Source organism: Equus asinus, chromosome 5, assembly GCF_041296235.1.
Source record: "Equus asinus isolate D_3611 breed Donkey chromosome 5, EquAss-T2T_v2, whole genome shotgun sequence".
Classification (NCBI taxonomy): Eukaryota; Metazoa; Chordata; class Mammalia; order Perissodactyla; family Equidae; genus Equus; species Equus asinus.
Window position 1 is genome coordinate 36,441,636 of NC_091794.1, and position 18,926 is coordinate 36,460,561.

Sequence of the window (18,926 nt, forward strand, 5' to 3'; positions counted from 1 at the left end):
AATGGGTGTGAAGTGAGTCTATATTCTTTTTGTAAAAAAATTATTTTCTTGAGGTCATATTGGTTTACAACATTGTGTAAATTTCAGGTGCACATTATTATATTTCAGCGTCTGTGTAAACTACATCATGTTCACCACAATAGTCTAGTTTTTATCCATCACTGTCCATGTGTGCCCCTGTACCCCCTTTCCCTCTCCCGACTCCCTCCCCCTCTGGTAACCACCGATCTGTTTTCCTTGTCTATGTGTTTGTTCGAGTCTATATTCTTTTGAACATCTCCATCATTCTTTGAGCACTTCTTTAGTTTTTGGCACGTGGGTTGTTCCAGGATCACTTTGCACTTTCCCTGCCCTTGCCCTGGATTCAACCACTCCTCTAGGGAGCCCTGGTTCCTTTTAGTGGAGATAGTATTTAGAAACCAAAGTCTTGGCACCTTTCAGATTAGTTTTACTTGTGGCACTTCTGCTCTCAGGCCTTAGACGTGATTCCAGTAAGGCTGGGGTGACAGACACCTCCTCAGCCACAGCCCCTCCTCCAAACTAAGGATTCATTTCTAGAGCAAGCCTCCTGCTCCTGAACCCAGGAGGGCTCCTCACTTCTCCATGGCCTGCTCTCCCAGCTCCCCGGAGAGACACTGACCGAGCTGATCCTCCCCAGTGAATGCACCCTCAGGCTCAATTTGGGATTCCCACTGTAGGAAACATCTCCACACATTTGGGAAAAAGTATTGGAACCTGGTATTTAGTTATTTTAAGGTTGCTTTTGAGAGGCAGGACTGAAAAAATATATGCTCAAGCACAACTTAGTATGCTTAGTATCTAGTTTGGCTAAAAGCATACATTTGCCTCTAGTGATGCAGTTCAATAGAAAGACCATAACTTTGAACATAGCCGGAACTGGATTCGAATCCTTGCACTGCTCAGATAAGCCCTGTGACCCGGCAAGCATCTGTTTCTTTGTCTGTAAAATGAAGATAATAATACTCACCTTGCAGAATTTTTTAGTGGATCGGAGACATATCAAGAGATGAGGATGCTGTCTGGCATATAGTGGGCAGCACATACGTCTCTAATGTCGTAGCATTTCATCAGTGCTGGGGTCAGCAGCTTCACTCATGCAGTCTTTTGGAATCCAGCGGACTTTGCCCACGAAAGTTGGCTAGTACACGCTGTTGGGTCAAGTGCCCACCTAATTACGAGTGATTTGTGGGCTTCAAAACTGTTTTTGTTCATTAGCAATGTATATCCACTGAAAAAATATTATTTCTTCCTTCCAGTGAACCCACAACGTTTCAGAAATACCACCAAGTGAGTCTACTTGCAAGATTTAACCAAGATCTGGATGAAGTGGCAGACATTTCCTTGGTGTTCTCTACAGGATCTGTAATAGGCCCGAAGTACAAGCTCAGAATTCTCCGAATGAAGTTAAGGTCACTTGCCCATCCAGAGAGGTGAGCTGTAAGGCAGGGTTTGACAAGCCCCTGTTTTCCAAAGATGTTATTCGTTCTTGTCCAATCTGCTTGGTCTGATGTTTCAACAAGACTTCATCAATCACAGCGAAGGAAGAGAAGTGTTTTCCAAAAATAGACTTGATAAAAACAAGTAGCCCAGTCATCCAAGAAAATTTTACTGGTGTGTACTTAAAGATAAATGGCCCGGAGCCAGCCCTGATGGGCTAGTGGTTGCAGTTTGGCACTCACCACTTTGGTGGCCCGGGTTCACTTCCCGGTTGAGAACCACACCACTCCTCTGTCAGTTACCGTGCTGTGGTGGTGGTGGTGGTCACATAGAATAATTAGAAGGACCTACAACTAGATATACACAACCATGTACTGGGGCTTTGGGGAGGAAAAAACAAATGATAAATGACCCAATAATCCAAAGAAATAATGTTGTTATATGCTTAGACATATAATTCCTCTCTAACCACTCACCCACACTGCTTGCAAGTTGGTATTTTTTTTTTTTTATTGAGGTAACATTGGTTTATAACATTTATAAATTTCAGGCTTACATCATTATATTTCAACTTCTTTATAGACTACATCATGTTCAACATCAAAAGTCTAGTTTCCATCCACACAAGTTGATAATTTGTTGTAGAAAAGAAAACCTCATAATTTGGCAAACTGATAAAACAGCTTAGTATAAAAAAAGGTACAGAAAAATTGGAGTATTTTATTTCATTGATACAGTATAAATGTTAAATTTGATAACTGCACTGAGAATTTCCTTCTTAGGAAATACACACTGAAGTATTAAGGGGTACATAATCTATTCTCAATTGGTTTAGAAAAAATAAACGACAATGTGTGTGTATATGTAGAGAGGGAGGCAGAGACAAAGAACAAAGCTGTGATGGGCTGTATGTTTGTGACTAGCACCCCTCCAGCGTCTGGTCCTAGCATCCAGTCTATGGATGGAGAGAGACGAGGAATGATGTGAGCAGTTGGTACTTTATAAATTGCTTTTTCCTGAAAGTTTAGGGTTCCCTAGAACATTTAATAATGCAAGTTTCTTCTGAGAGGATATTCATTACATCTTAAAACTGTGGGACTTTTTAATACTTTTTTTCCTGATTGTCCCAGGAAGACATGTTCATTTTATAAAATCTGGAAAGTACAGAAAGTGTGAAGAAGCAGAAAAATCTCTCCCATCATGACATTATTCAGAGGCAACCACTGTTAATATTTTTGGTTATTTCTTTCTAAATGTCTTTCTATTATGATTTTTAAGCCTAGTTGAAGTTATGTAGTAAATAAAATTTTACATCCTGCTTTCTTGTTGCTGTTAATATTGCTTTGCTTATTTACCATAAGAATTTTCCTATAACGTTAGAAATAATTGCTAAATAATTTTATATCCTAAGGCTATAGTGCAACTTACTTTACTAGAATGGGGTATTTTTATTGACAAGGGTATTTTGTCTTATTTTTATAGGCCCCAGCTGTGTCGGTATGATCTTGTGCTGATGGAAAACGTTGAAACAGTCTTCAAACCTATTCTTTGCCGCAAGTTGCAAATGTAACTGTTGTCAGGACACGTGGGCACCAGTAACATCAAGAAAGCTACAACTACAGGCTTTTTAAAAGCTTCACCTAGCCTTTTCCTCAAGGCACAAAAAGTATGGAATAACCAGCGTTTTTCCATTAGTTGTCCTCTGGATGTCACATTGCAAAATGTCAAACGATCTTGGATTATAAAACAGTCTGGGGAAGGGAGCCCCTAAGTAGGGCAAGTCAGAAATAGCCAGGCTCCCGACAGCTCAGTGCCTTGTCTGGCTGTGTCCTGGGGCCTCCTTTGTTCCAACCTGTCAATTCTGCTGTCTGTCACTCCGGCAATTCTGCCCATGATGGCGGTCAGTCAGCGTCCTACAGGGAAGGGCTGACTGGAGACTTCACTTTGGACTCGACTCCACCTTCCTTGTGCCAAATTCCTCCAGGTCCCGCATGTAGAAAGGCATGGAAACCGACCTACCTCACAGGGCTATTGTGTGGGTTTGGGAGGCAAGTGTGTGGAGGGCTATTTGAAACCCCATGGGTGCCACATCCGTGAGTGGTTTGATAAATGTGAATATGCTTTTATTTATTTTGATATGGTTTATCTAAGATGCAATAAGAGAGCTTCTCCTAATCAACATCAGCTTTTCTCTTGGGCTGTTTGCTCTGGGATGGCAGGAAAGCCTTACCCCTGGCTTCTCACCTTTTCTAAATTGGGGTTGGTGTAGGAGGAGGTGGGGACAGCAAAGAGGGCAGCTGCTGGGACTAGATAGTGAGAGGAGGAAGGAAGACGGGCAGGGGAAGCAGTGGGCCAGCCTCGCTCACAGTGACCAGGGATGGAGAGAGAGGCAGGCGAGAGCAGGCAGAGCTCGTTTTTCACTTAAGGTAAAGAAGGATCACTTTATAGGCAATCTTCATTTTAAGCAATTCTTAACAAATGTTTCTTTTTCCTTATTACTAATGCAATCCATGATTATTGAAGGAAATTTAGAAAATGCATAGATGCAAAGTGAAAACGTGCTATCCATAATCCCACGTGTTAGAGGTAATTAACGTTAACTTTTGGAGTAATGTTAGCTTGTTTTGTTAACATGGGAATTCAAAGCATGAACCGGTTTGCCTGTTGGAGCATCTGAAGCCTTCAGTATGAGGAATTCTTAGGCTTCTCCAGGGGTAGGTGTGATCTGTGAATCTGGAATGACAACAGCAGCCAAGTCAAGAGGCCCCAGAGGGCCAAGGCCAGAGATGTCAGAACCAAGAGACGATGGTCCCTGTGGTCAGATGCCCAGTACAGTGACAGAGCCAGAGGGGTGGACACCACCCATCCCATAACTGCGGCCACTGAGGAAAGGTTCCTGGGATTGCTGAGTGTCACAAGTCCCACTCGTAACTTCCTCCTCATCCAAATGACGGTTCTTCTACTGTTTCCTGTGAGAGCAGCCTTTATTTTAAAGAAGTGGACTCTCTATTTCATAAATTATAGAACTCTGTAAATATATTCCTGTGTGGCACATCTTACAGATTTATATAGGTAGCAAATATGGAGTCTATTTCACTTAAGTGAGTAATGCCTGCAGTGAATGGCTGAACTCTGACAGCAGTAATGCTCAGTGATGCTCCTGCCCACTCGGACATCTTATCAACCTTCCTCCTGCCCATGTTTGCTCAGCAATTGTGGGCAGAGAGATCAGTGTGCTGATAAGCCCTGATTTCTTTGTAGCGTTTTACTGGTCCTGTATTTTGATTAGCATGGTCACTTCTTTGTCCTCTTTGCCTTGCCTGGTAAGCAGGGGGTCAAAACAACAGCAAGAAAATGCCAAGAATAGAATTTCTATCAATTTAGAAACTTCTTGGCCCAGTGGATCTCTCTTAGCTTCTTCTCCTAGTGTCTCATGGCACATTACCTGGCTCGCTGTGGAATGGGTGGATGGATGAACAAATGGATGAATGAATGGATAAATGGATGAGTAAAGGAAGGAAGGAAATTTGTTCACTGGAGTGGAAGTAAATTTCAATGAGTTTCATATAACAGTGATCCGGAGAAATGAAGACAGTTACAAGTGTGGTCCCTCTCTTCTAGAGTCTTTCTCCCAAGGCCCCTGGAACTTTTCACTGTCTCTTGTTATCTCTGCCTCTCTCCCCTTCTCTTGGTCAGTGTATCTGCCTGAATCCCAAATCCAATTAAATTGCAGTCTACCCTCTTCCCTCCCGTCTTCACCAATTATCTCCTGCTTAGCTTGATTGTCACTTCAGGGAAGTCTTCTTGGACATCATTTCTCCATGTAGCACACCGTACCTCTCCTTTTTAGCACTTTTTAAGTTGTATTTTAAAAATATTTATTTGTGTGATTATTTGATTAATGTCTGTCTTTCCACTACTGCTCTGCAAGGCAGGGGGTGCGTGCCTAGTGAGGTACCTACAATATAGTCTGTGCTCAGGAAATATTTATTAAATAAACACTGTCTTGTGAGCCCTGTGGAACCATGTTTGGTTGTGAGTAAAGACCTCCCCTCTACGCCCAGCCACAGTCCATTTCCATGGAGGCACCCACCATCTCTGCCTTAGACTTCTCTCCCAGGCACCTTTGTTATTATGTCTCTGGAGGCCCACTGGCCATTTCCCAGGACCCCCAGGAAGAAGAGAGGTTGGCTCTTTTTCTTACTCCTCATCACACCTTACACATGGCCCCAACACCATTCTTCAGCAAGCCCACATATCCTGAAGCCTAGGAGATTTTGCTTTCCCTGACTCCCCTGTTTTAGCACCTTGGCTAAAACCCTCCAGGACCCTCCAGCATTACTAGATGACGCCAAGCTGTGGGTTCAAAGTCCCCCTTGCTTGCTTTTCCATGGCTCCCTTCTACCACCCACTTTGCCACTGACTTTGTACGTGTTTCCATCACTGCTTTTATTACGCCGTATTGTAGTATGTTTCTACGTCTGTATCCCCTCCGAGACTGTGAGTGCCACAAGAGCAGCACTGATTTGTCTTTGCTGCCCCAGGACCTAGCACAATCAGGCCCAAAGCGGGTGCCCAATAAATGTCTGTTGAACAGAATGGAGTGGACTCATCCTTAGGGACTTGAGGGAGTCACCTCCACTCTGATTTAGACATCAACACACAACTGTATTATTTCCACAACTTAAACTTAGAACTTCCCACCATAGGACCTCTGCCCCATGCTCTCATTCCTGCAAAACCCTATCTTAGCCAAGAGACTTTGGATGCCAGCAACAGAAATCCACTCATACTAACCCAAATTTTATTAAGAGAGGACTTGTGGAAACCCAGGAAGAGCTGAACCATCAGACCTCAAGAAGGGCAGGATGGGGGCAGCCCTGGAAGCTTCAGTAACAAGAGTTTATGGGCCTTTATTAACCTTCATGCTCTGCCAAGAGTCTCTCTGACTCAGCTTGACTCCCTCCACAGGGCAACTGTGAACCACTTGGGTCCTTGAGACCATGGGGTCCTCGGCCACTCACTCACTAGGTGGCCCAATTCTAAAGTCCAGGGAGAGGAACTAGCCCTTGGATCCTCCTCTTGGGGAGGGTGTCCATCCTGTTCCAATGAGTTATGGATGAAGTGGGGATGGGGAAGCAAAATTCTGTGGTCTCTTCAGAGCTACTCCCTTCAATTGCTCTGTGCAGCTCTGATTAAGCCAGAATAGGAGGTTGAGTGCTAGTGACACAGAGCCCGGGTGCGGGCCTGGCTAACTTACTCTCACTGGAACCTCTTGCCTTTTCCCCCCTCCAACTTCCCTGAGCCATTGGTGCCCATCTGCTTCCCAGTCCAGCATGTGTCCCTGGTGGGGTCCTGCAGCTGTCCTTTTTCAGGCTGCTTGGGCATGTGCTGTAAATGAATGGCCTCAGTGGAGGCTGCTGCAGCTTGCAGGCGGTGCACTGGCTGGTTAGAGGTGGCTCTGCAGGTGCTGGATTGGGAGCCAGGAGGATTGGGGAGACAGACCAGCATAGAGGTGAGCTGGAAGTGGGCAACACAGTCTGGGGCTTCTCCCCTAAGCAGACAGATCGAGCAAGAGGAAGCAGAACAGGAGTCTAGGTGGGTAAGTCAGGGGCAGCAAGCAGAGGCTTGGGCAGTGAGCCTGTAGGAAATTAGGTCTGCATCTCCCAGTAGAGCTCTGTCAAAGGTCCCCCACCACCTCGTGCTGGCTGAAGCCCACAACCCCTCTGGTCTCCCTGCTGGATTTTTCCAGGGCCTCTGACACTGTGCACTGGGCCCTTTTGTAACACTCTTTCTTGGGCTTTCAGGACACCCAACCCCCCACCTCTCCCCTGCAATCCCCCGAAACATTGGATGTTTCTCATCCAACATCCTTGAATGAGCCATCGTGTTCTCTTCCACAGGCTTATGATTCAGTCTTCTCTCTGAAAAAGCTAGCATAGGGTAAGAGATTGGGCTCTGCTGTTTGCTGGTGTGTGACCTCTGTCAACTTACTTAACTCTTCCTAAGCTTCCATTCTCTGGACTGTGCAGTGGGGGCTGTAAGAGTCCCTGCTTCTTGAGGGTTGTTACAGGGAATAAATACATGCACGTGTGTGAAACGCTCACTGTGGGGTCTGGAGTGTAGTAAGTAGTCAATGAATGTCAGATGCTGTTACCGTCCCTCTCACGGTCTCCCTAAGAGACTCCCCTCCCCTCATTTCAGCTTTCCTCTAGACAGGTGACCTCCAAATCTGAATGTTCAGTCGGCGTTCCAGATTTTCACCTGCTTGTTGAGAGGCAGTGCGGGGCTGAGGAAAGAGCCTGGGCTCAGGAGGGGCTGATAAGGACTTGAGTCCTGTTCGGTACTCACATCCATGGACTTCACAGCACTCACAAAGTGACTTCATCTGAACATATGCTCACCCTCATCCATGAGAAGGATAATGATACCTGCTGCTCTGGAGTTGAATGAACTTTGCCATGTCTGTTTCCTCCATGGCACTTACCGTGCTCTATAATTATAACTCTCTCCATGCTCTCTCCCAACCAGAAGAAGAGGAAAGTCCTTGAGAGTAAGAGACTTGCCTTCTTGCCCACTCCTCTGTTCCTTGCCCCAGCACACTCCTGGCACAGGCTCAATGACATTAGTCTTTCATTCACTTTCTCTCCTCTATTCCATTGACTTCTCAAAATCAACATGTACCAAACCAAACAAATCTTCATTTCCTTGCTTGACCTGACCCATTAATTTAATAAACATTTATTAAGTGCCAAATATAAGCCAAGCACAGGGCTAAGGGCTGGGACAGACAAAAGATAGATGAGACATTGTCTCATTTATGGAAATGTTCACTCTCTACTAAGGAGACAGATAATGACCCTGGAGCATAGTATTAGCAATAATAGGGATACAGACACTTCACAGGGAGCCCCAAGCACAGAGAAGGAACAACCTTTCCAACTGTAGGAGCTGGCAAAGACTTCTCAGAGGAGGTGACAATTGCCCTGGGTGTTGATTAAAGAGTGGGAATGTTCAGGCAGAGAACATTGCCAGATGGAGGGTAGAGTGTCGGCAGGGGCATGAACGAACATGGCGCATGTTCAGCTGTTACGGAGGGTTTGAAGGGAGGAAGTGAGCATGGAAGGCTGAGACCATTTTCCCACATTTTTTAAAATGGAAAATTTCAGATACATACAGAAATAGAGAAAATGGTAGAAAATCCACCTCCATGTGCCCATCATCCAGCTTCAACAATGATCAATTCAATGGCCAATCTTGTTTTATTTATATCCCTACCCACTAGATTCCCATCCCACTATTCTGATACAAACCTCAGACATTGAATCATTTTTCATAAATACTTCAATATTTTGAAAAGATTAGATATACCTTTTTTTCTTCTTACAAATGAGTCATAGTATACTCTAACTCCACAACTTGTTTGATTTTCATCCCAGCCATCTATCTGGCGCCTGCACTGTATCGGGATATAGAGAATTGCTTCCCTCTTTTAGGAAGCTACTGAGTGTTCCATTTGTGACTATACCAAAGCTAACCTCGCTAGTCCCCAAATGATGGGCATTTGGGTTGCTCCCAATCTCTTGATATCAAAACAAAGCTGAGAGAATACCCTTGAACATACATCTCTGCCTACCCATGGGCATGTCTATAAGGTAAATTCCTGGATGTGGAATTGCTAGGACCTTGTACACTTCGAATTCTGATAGGTGCTCCCTGTTTGGCTCAAGAGGTGCTTTGAATAATATGATGAGGATGCCTTTTCTCTGTTTTCCAGGCTTGCGACATTTCAGAGACCTCCTCTGTCCCTTCATTTAATCAGTCATATATCCTACCAACTCAACTCCTCCCAGTCTGACCATCTTCCTCCCTCCATTCCCACTGCTGTGGTCCTGGCTCAGGCCTGCATCCCTTCTCACCAGAACAGTTGCAGCTGCCAACTGAGAACGTATTCTAATCACCTGCCAGAGCAAAAATCCTAAAACGGAACTAAATCATTCTTCTGCTCAAACACCTATGTTGGAGTCTCACCGTGTAAAAATTGAAAAATCCAACTCCTTAGCTTGTCTTTCAGTGCTTTCCAGGTTGTCCCCAACTTCTCCCTCATTCCTCACACACCTTAGGCTTCACTGAAACTGGACTCTGGTGCCTTATGTGGACCCCCAGCTCACCGTTTCCCTCTTTTCTCATAGTGGAAATCTTGCTTTTCCTTTAAGGTAGACTCAAACCCCATCTCCTCCACGAATCCACGCAGTGTAGGACCACTAGTGTTGGACAGGTTGACTTGGATTCTAATCCGGACTCTCTTCTGGGGGATGTCACTCAATCTTTCTCAGATTCAGATTTTCATCTGTTAAATAAAGACAAATACACCAACCTTGCAAGGTTGCTGTGAGGATTAGGGATAATGGGCATATAGCATGCACTCACTAAAAGGTAATTTTGACTATTTCCGTGGTCACTATAACCGTCCCACCGTACTTGGTTTGGAGCCCCTCGTTCTACACCGGCAGCATTTGCTTTGTTACAGCTGGTTGTGGACAAGACTGTTTTAACCACTAGACTGCAAGCTCGCTGTGGGCAGGGCTCGTGATTCATCCCAGGACCTCCCAGCGCCTGGCGGAGAGGCTGCAAACCTGTGAAGAACGAGACAAACGTAGAATAAGATACACACATGGAAGGAAAACAGACGCACGCGCAGAGCGGCTGGAAGGCAGCCGGGAGCACAGCGGGCGGAGCCCGGGCAGGGGGCGGGGCCTGGGCCTGGGGGCGGGGCTTGGCACGGACCCCGCCCCGGTCCGTCCGCGAACGTGCTCCGCTGGCGCACGCCGCGTGCAGCGTCGACCCCTGCGCTGCCTCCAGGCTCCTCCCCGCGCGGCGGGTCCAGTGCGGGAGCCGAAATGCGCCCCCTGCTCGGCCTCCTCCTGGTCTTCGCTGGCTGCACCTTCGCCCTGTACTTGCTGTCGACGCGACTGCCCCGCGGGCCGCCACTGGGCTCCGCCGAGGACACTGGAGGCAGGTGCGTGGCCGCGGTGGCGGGGACCGGGGTTCGGGTCCGAGGAAGGGAGCCTGGTCCGAGGACGGGGTCTGGGAATCGGAGATTCGGCTTCCCAGATCGGAGGCGTCGGGGGCCGGGATTTGCGGTTCAGGGCTAGGACTGGAGTTCGGGGTCTGGGATCCGGGCCGCGTCTCCACGGTCTCGGGCAGGCCGAGTGAAGGGGAGCGGGGCGCGGCCCTGGCGGGGCCCTGCCGGCTGCGCGGGCGCGCTGTCCGCGCGCGCGGCCGGTGCCTTTGGGTGGGGATTTGCGGAGGGAGACGCGGCGCCTTGCCCCGGGCGGAGCCTGCCCGCGCAGCTCTGTTCGCGGGGTGGCATCGCCTCCCTACCTGGGTTCCCGTCGCCTTCCCAGGCCCAACTCTGACCCCCAGCTGCAGCCAACCCTCACCGCTGTGTGGACCCGCAGCCCCTTTTCACAACTACCCTCAGCCTCCCTTCCTCGTGCGCCCCACCTCTCCTCTCTTCCATCTGGTCTGCCCTTGGGTCTTTAAGGCGTTCGGTCTTCAGGAGAAACGTTACATGGACAATTTAAAATTATTCACGAATTAATGATCGGGTCCACCCCTCTTCTTGGCCGTCTCTGCTTTTCCCCTTCTTCTGATCGACTGCGTGAGGCAGGAGGCAGTCCAATACCTATCAGGCTGGTTTGTCCTGTGTGCTGCATACTGTTTGTAAAGTTCATGGCAGTGTGCCTGACACAGCATTGCACTGTCAAGGATGTTACTGATATCTGAATGTCAGGACAACTGTTTTCATTACTGTATTCTTTTGCTCTAGCTGAGAAGGGTCTGCTGTGGGTGTCAGACATACTGAGAGAATCATTTTGATGAGAACTAGGAAGGCTTGCTCGTACTTGATCATTGATGGGTTCAAGGGTTGTTCATATGCCAGAGGCAAGGTAGCCTTCACACTATAACCCTTGCACAGGATTCAGAGAGCACTGAGGACCAGATAAAGAGCGGGGTGAACAGGCAGGCTCTTCCAAAGGGTTGGTTTCAAGCTTGACATATTATCAAGAAGCTTATGTTTATGGTGTGGGACAGATATACTTTCCCTGAGAAGCTTTAATTGGCTTGTTAGTGACTGATAAAACAGTCGTTTTGCTAGTAACTCAGGAGCAGTGTGAAGTTTGAGTTGTCCTTGGTTTAAAGCTTGTGGGGGGGGGAGTGCTCCTTGAAAGGAAGGCAATTTAGGACGTTTGGTACTTGCCTAGAAATTAATCCATTTGCTTCTTAAGAATAGATCATAAAACCTGAGAGCTAAAAGGGAACTTAGTGATTCTCCAACACCGGCCCGTCCTTTTTCAGACAAGGAAACTGAGGCCCAGGGATTAGCCCAAGATCACATACGTGGGTAGTAGCAGAGTTGAGATGCTAACCCAGGTCTCTCGCTTCCAAACCAGGACTCTAACGTCCACTCCTGCTGTGTTGTATTGGGTCATCCATCATCCTGGGCTCCCATCGCGTGTGTGTTCCCAGCAGACCACATGATGGGCACATTTATAAACCTCCTTGGGGAAGAAGACCCACAACAAGTGACTCTCTTAAGTACTAGGCTCATCTGGACTCCTGTTTCCACCTGCTTTTCCATATCCGCAGGTCACTGTGGTTCCCCTCAGACCTGGCTGAGCTGCGGGAGCTCTCTGAGGTGCTTCGAGAGTACAGGAAGGAGCACCAGGCCTACGTGTTCCTGCTCTTCTGCAGTGCCTACCTCTACAAACAGGGCTTTGCCATCCCCGGCTCCAGCTTCCTGGTCAGTGCCCTGCCCTCCTTCTGTGCCTGCCAGGAAGCCACCTTGTGTCTTTGGAGAGAGGTCCTTAGGCTGCAAATCCTACAGTCCAGAGGACAGGCTGTTATGGCAACCATTTACTGACAGCTTCCTCTGTGTCAGGCACTGTCCTAGTTGCTTTACCTGCATGACCTTATGTAATTCTCCCAACAGCCAATAATGGGCATTATTATCCACATTTTACAGATAAGGAAACAAATGGTGAGAAGTTAAGTAACTGTCCAAGGTGACAAGATGAGGAGGGGTAGGGCTGGGGTCTGAACTCACGTCTGCCCAGCTCCAGAGTCTGCCTTTCCTCTCAGGTATGCTGTTTTTGTTTCTGAGGCATTGATAGCTTTGGAGCGCTGGCCTTGAGAGGCGCGCCCGCATGCACACACATGCACCCACTCCCGGGCTGGGTCAGCTCTTCCTCCTCAGAGCTCCTGTAATGTTCTGCATTTTAGCACTGTTTTTGATGTTTTCTAATCTGTTTTTTCCACAGTCTGTAAGTTCCTGAGGGTAGGCCCTGTTCCTTAGTCTCAGCCTTTGTATTCATTTGCCTGACATAGGGAAGTGCCTTCACAAATGTTTGGGGAACAAATGTAAGTTGTTCATGGCGATATTAGGCTGTGGAGGATTGGGAAGTCCTGGTGTGGAGAGGACAAGTCCTTCTGATTTTCCAGGTGGTCCCCACCCCGGCTCTCAGTGTTAGACCTGGGCTTGTGCTCAGCTATTGGATGCTTCCCAGTTGCCGTCTCAGGTTACACGGGAGGGTCTGTGCTTTCCTCACAGCAGCATCTTAAGCTGGTTTGTGTAAATGTATGTATATTGTTAGGGCTTGGGGTAAGTTTGAATCCCAGTTGTGGAACCAGGGGCAAGCCATTTAACTTCTCCAACCCTGTTTCCTCATCTGTAAAATGAGGATACCCCTACTTAACCCCCAGGTGTGTTATGTGGGACGATTAAAAAAACATGAGTGTAGAGTGGCTGGTACGGTGATGGTGCCTGGCCCACCGTGGCCCTCAGCCCTTGTGGAATGCTTAAGCGACTGAGCAGGAAACCCCGAAAGCTTCTTTCCGTCCTGCTTCTCTCTCCTGCCCCAGCATCTTCTCTCCTCTCTCTTGCCCCAGGATTCAGCTCAGGTTGGATCTGCCACTTAAGCAGTTTCTTTCTTAGAAACTGGAAGAAAAGCAGACAGGTCTATGCCAAGAGAGACAGGCGAGGTGTGTGGTGCTCGAGGTCAGGGGCTGACTCCTTGGGGTTGCCCCGTACCTGCCTTCCCTCTTAAGCTGATCCCTCAGGGTGAAGAGCCAACTGCTCCCCGGGAGTGAATCCTGTCTCTGCCTAGGGTGATCTTGGGCACCATACTTGATCTGTCACCTGTACAAGGGGGTAAGGATAGTACATGACACAGAGTCGTAATGAGGATTAAGTAAGATGTGGTCAGGCACTTAGCACATAGTAGGTGCTGAGCAGATCACCACCTTCTTGCCTCCCCTTTTACCTTCTCTCTTGGATCCCATGTTTCCAGCCAAACTGCATTTAGGAATTATTGGTGCACTTTTCCATTTTTGTTCATTTAAGGCTTTTTTGAGTGTCACTTGTGAGTTTCCTTTCTGCCTTCTGGAAGCATCTGTTTCCAGGACCTGCCACAGCCTGTGCAGCAGGCTGGGTACCATATACACGTATTTTCCCATTTAATTCTGTCTGGCCCGCTGAGGGTTTAATCCTCTGCCCCGTTTTAAAGGTGAAGAGACCGAGGCCAGGGTTGTATTTCCCAGCTCTTTCATCACTTTTCATTCACTTCTTTAAAATGGGAGTTGGGTTTTGGCTGGGAAAAATCACTGGAGGAGGAGGGACCCTGTGACTCCTGGGCTCCAGGAGGAGGTGACTGGTAGCTGCCAGATGCTGTAATGGCCGAGGGTTTGTTTTCTTTGCAGAACGTTCTAGCTGGTGCTTTGTTTGGGCCATGGCTGGGGCTTCTGCTGTGCTGTGTGTTGACCTCAGTGGGTGCCACATGCTGCTACCTGCTCTCCAGCATTTTTGGCAAACAGCTGGTGGTCTCCTACTTTCCTGATAAAGTGGCCCTGCTACAGAGGAAGGTAAGGGGAGAGGGCACAGCCGAGTACTGGGCCCCAGGAACTCACCTCATGGCCCTGAGGGGAGTGAGGGGAAGGGGTTTCCCACAGTGCTCCTCTGCCCTGCTGTGGGAGGTCCTGGGGGTCCTTCGGATGCCTCCAAGAGGCACAGACCTGGGATCAAATCCCAGCTCCGTCATTACCAGCTTTGTGACTTTGGGCAAGTTCCTGCCTTCTCTGAACCTCAGGATCTCCATTTTAAAAACAGGAACAGGGGCCGGCCCCATGGCCCAGCGGTTAAGTGCGCATGTTCCGCTTCTCGGCGGCCTGGGGTTTGCTGGTTCGGATCCCGGGTGCGGACATGGCACCGCTTGGCACGCCATGCTGTGGTAGGCATCGCACATATAAAGTAGAGGAAGATGGGCATGGATGTTAGCTCAGGGCCAGTCTTCCTCAGCAAAAAGAGGAGCTCTGGCAGCAGTTAGCTCAGGGCCAAACAAAAAAAAAGCAAAAACAAAAAAAATGAGAACAGTCTATGTCCCAGAATTTACAGAATATGTAAAGTATCTAGAACAGTGCCTGGTACCAACAGATTTTCAATACCTGGAGACTCTTTCTGCTTCTTAATGGCCTTGTCTTCTTTGGCTACAGGTGGAGGAGAACAGAAACAGCTTGTTTTTTTTCTTACTGTTTTTGAGACTTTTCCCCATGACGCCAAACTGGTTCTTGAACCTCTCAGCCCCGATTCTGAACATCCCCGTCGTGCAGTTCTTCTTCTCTGTGCTGATCGGTAAGCAGCTGTGGGGTGGGTTTGAGTCTTCAGAGTTGTCATGTTGGGGGACTGCCCTGGGTTACCAGCCACACGGGCATACCCACCTCTGAGAGCACAGGCTCCTGAAGAGCATCTTCAGGCCTCATGACCTAAAGTACTGGTTCCTGATGTCAAAGCTACTCAGGCTTGAACCTGAAAATCCATAAAAATCCTTTTGGGAAAAATAAGGATTGTTTATTCTGCAGCTGTATTTGGTGCCTAATGAGTGCCGAGCACTGTGCTGGGCCCTGGGATTAGAAATCTGTGTAAGACACACGACTTGGCCTATCGTCAGGGCTCGGTGAGTGCCTGCGGGAGAAGCAGGGCTGTGGCGGAGAAAGGGTGGGGGCGGGGGAAGGAACAGAGCAAAGGGCTTCCTGTCTGGCTTTGGCCCCTGTTTTGATTAAGATCTGCCTTAGGAAGAGCTGGTACCAGTGAGGTTTCTTGCCTTTTGACAATTCTGTGACCTTCTGCAAGCTGCTTACCCTCAATGGACCACTTGGCCAGATGAGGGGCTGAGCCTAGAGCAGCGTTTCTCAAATCATGGGCCTTGGACCACACATACCGGAATGGTAAAGTGCGAACATCCTGTCAAATCAGTGACTGTTTTCTCCACACTGGAAGTAAACCACCCTCCTTAAGCCTAAGGCAGGGATTGCCTCTCTTCAGCCTTCCTCAGAGCACAGAAGAAAAGACTACTCAGGGCTTCTAGGTCAAACATATCAAATCTGTGGTTGAGCGGCTGCTATTAATAGGGAATTCTGGAGAGACATTGAGATCTTAAATCGAAGCCGAGTCTTACACAGCTAATTCTGGTCATAGCGGCTTTCACAGCGCTTCAGTACCTCACTCAGCAGCCCGTCATGACCTTGGTGGCACAAGGCTCAAAAAGACTGGAGACCGGGGTTCCAGTCCCCACTCTGACAAGCTGTGACCTTGAGTGGTCTATGACCTTGAGGCATCATCTACTGTAGAAGAGGAATGGATTATCGGAGGGGGTCCCAAACCAGGCAGAATCTTGAGGGGGCGGGGTCAGAGAAGGTGCTAGAATGCAGATTCCTGGGCTTTCTTCCAGACCCAGGTAACCAGAATCTCTGGGGTTGGAGCCCGGGGATTGTTTTTAACAACTTCACCAGGGGATTGTTATGCAACCAGCCTCTCCAGCCACCAGGCAGACTTGGGATCCAGTGGATTTGATGACCTCTTAGAGGCAATATAAAACATGAAAAGTAGGGGCCGGCCCGGTGGCGCAGCAGTTAGGTTCACACGTTCCGCTTCTCGGCGGCCCGGGGTTCGCTGGTTTGGATCCCGGGTGCGGGCATGGCACCGCTTGGCACGCCATGCTGTGGTAGGCGTCCCACATATAAAGTAGAGGAAGATGGGCACGGATGTTAGCTCAGGGCCAGGCTTCCTCAGAAAAAAGAGGAGGATTGGCAGTAGTTAGCTCAGGGCTAATCTGCCTCAAAAAAACAAACAAAAAAAACAAAGATGAAAAGTAGTACTGCTTCTAAGAAACGTGTCTTTAGCATATGCGTACTGTAAATCTCAGTGCTGGTGCCTCTCTTTACTTTGGCTGTGGAGCACTCAGAGGCACATTTGGCTCCTCTAGCAAATGGGTAAACCTTATGCATTTTTGTACTAACTGTACTCCCTTTTTTCTTCACTCATTTTGTTGTCCCTATTTATCTTAAATTAAAAATTTATCTTGAGTATATATTTTTTTAAACCATCTTACATCTTTTGTTGAACAAGGCAGATGAATATGGGAGTGAGGAAAGAGTGGAAAAGAAGACAGGAAAGAGGTATTATGTTCAGGGGTCAAGAGTTGGGCAAAAAAACCCCACAAAACCTGGAGTCACTGTTGTGAATTCCTGGTGACATTTCTGAAAGGGGATTGTTTTTCATTTCCTGCTCACCAGTAACAGGCTCTTTCCCTTTTTTTCTTCCAGGTTTGATCCCATACAATTTCATCTGTGTGCAGACAGGCTCCATCCTGTCAACCCTTACCTCTCTGGATGCTCTTTTCTCCTGGGGAACTGTCTTTAAGCTGTTGGCCATTGCCCTGGTGGCCTTAGTTCCTGGAACTCTCATTAAAAAATTTAGTCAGAAAGACCTGCATTTGAATGAAACAAGCAGTGCTAATCATCTAAATAGTAGAAAGGACACGTGATCTGGAGTTTTTGGTTGCCACGTCCCTGGACTCTGTTATAGTTTATTTGTGTAATGAGTGTGGTCCTCTAAAGCCCCTCATTGTTTGTTAACTATTCTCGACAGGTGATTTGGACTGTTCCTGTGTGTGCAGTGTCTTGTCGTAAAGGACACTCTGCTCTAGAAGATGAATTAGATCAGGTTCTCAAACGCATCCTGACTTAAGAGGATACTCTGCGAAATGGAGGGCCTTCTAGAAATCCTGTTTATATTTTACCGAGTAACAAGGAACTCAGGATAGTCTGTTGTATTTGCCTCCCGCCAGCCCTGAGCTGCCTTGGGAGAGCACGCCGATTGTCCAGAGTGCCACATCTGCAGAGTGATGGGCTGTTGTGACAGTGTTCTCCTGTTAAGTCCCTGGCGGATGTTATTAGTGTAAATGATGACATGTGAACCCACATCGCTGACATCACTCTTCACCTTGTTAGTCTCTTAATTGTGTTTCTTTGTACTTTTTTGCTGATGACCTACCTCATCCATAAACCAAGGGAAATAAGCTGAGGAACTGCATAGAACTTCCACATACAGCTCAAATGCACAATGATTTCTGTGATGCTCTTTGTGTTCAGACACAGTGATGTTACCATGTATGTCACATCTACTCTTTGTTGCATGTCCTGACCATTAAGCTGATTGCAAACAGACTATTAAATATGAATGGAGCAACCTCTGTATGTTACGGATATGTTCTGGAGAAATTCTTACCCATCTGGAAAGGGCAGAGCCAGGCCCTTCACTCACTGAACCAAATGGGGGTGAGGAGGTGGCCAACTGGACTTGAAATATGTGGCTCTGTGTGTCCTGGAGTAGATAGGGAAGGTGACATGAGAGCTTTTCTACACTATTGCAAGTGTGTGTCCTTTGCCCTTTATCAGGGTTCGTAGATTTCTCTCTCTCCCTCCTCTCCCATGATTTTGCAACAACGTGCCTTATCAGTTGTGAGTTTGCAGGCAAAGCAGTTTCCCAAATAAATGGATATAAATGTTCTGTGTGGTGTGTGTTTGTACGTGGTGCTTTCAACTCCCCTTGCCAGTGGGAATCAGCATTGGCTGAAAATCAGACAATCCAAAATGGTATCTTAGCTTCTTACCAATGTTATTCTTAGGAAGCCAGATTTTCATTTTCACCTTTTCCTCTCTATGCTCACTTTATAGTTGGTACTAATGACAGAAGCGTTGCTGTATGATGGGCAGCAGGAAAGCTTAGGGAAGAAGCCAAGTTCTGTCTAGACTATGACAGAATAATCAAGAAGAGACTGTAACAAAAGACAACGATGGTTGTCTCTTCCATTGGTGGATGTGTCTGATGAGAGAGCTGCAGAAACCAGCTTTCCCCATCACCTATTTTTTGGCTGCAGGAAATGCAGTCATGTAGTCTTCCTTATTCTAAAGTTCTGACACGCTGAGACTTGTGAAGGCAGCTCTCAAGACACAAACAGTACCTTTAGGAAAAGACAGGACCAGAAAACAGTGAAGTACACTTTGTTTAATTCCATGCATTTGTTTGCCTTGATAGTCACTCTTGTTCTGTGGCTGTACAAATTGTTCAG

General features: G+C 47.5%; 2 protein-coding genes across 4 annotated transcripts in view; both read left to right on the plus strand.

Moving 5' to 3' along the window:
• Positions 1-5,481, plus strand: part of LIPH (lipase H) — a 48,324-nt gene extending 42,843 nt beyond the window's left edge. Inside the window, exons 9-10 of the mRNA XM_014846137.3 lie at positions 1,278-1,451; positions 2,941-5,481. Coding sequence (XP_014701623.1) covers positions 1,278-1,451; positions 2,941-3,028 — 262 coding nt within the window. The 3' untranslated portion in view covers positions 3,029-5,481. The remainder of the gene's footprint in view (positions 1-1,277; positions 1,452-2,940) is intronic.
• A 4,636-nt stretch (positions 5,482-10,117) lies between these two features.
• On the plus strand, positions 10,118-18,364 carry TMEM41A (transmembrane protein 41A). Of its 3 annotated transcripts, XM_014846138.3 has the most exons (5): positions 10,254-10,477; positions 12,112-12,265; positions 14,221-14,382; positions 15,010-15,148; positions 17,119-18,364. In XM_014846138.3, exons 1-5 carry the CDS (start codon positions 10,359-10,361, stop codon positions 17,337-17,339), a joined length of 795 nt encoding a protein of 264 aa, XP_014701624.1. In that variant the 5' UTR covers positions 10,254-10,358; the 3' UTR covers positions 17,340-18,364. The 3 variants fall into 3 exon arrangements, with proteins under 3 accessions (XP_070365380.1, XP_070365381.1, XP_014701624.1); XM_070509279.1 differs by lacking the exon at positions 12,112-12,265 and having other exon boundaries at positions 10,118-10,477; XM_070509280.1 differs by lacking the exons at positions 12,112-12,265; positions 14,221-14,382 and having other exon boundaries at positions 10,118-10,477.
• The last annotated feature ends 562 nt before the right edge of the window (positions 18,365-18,926 follow it).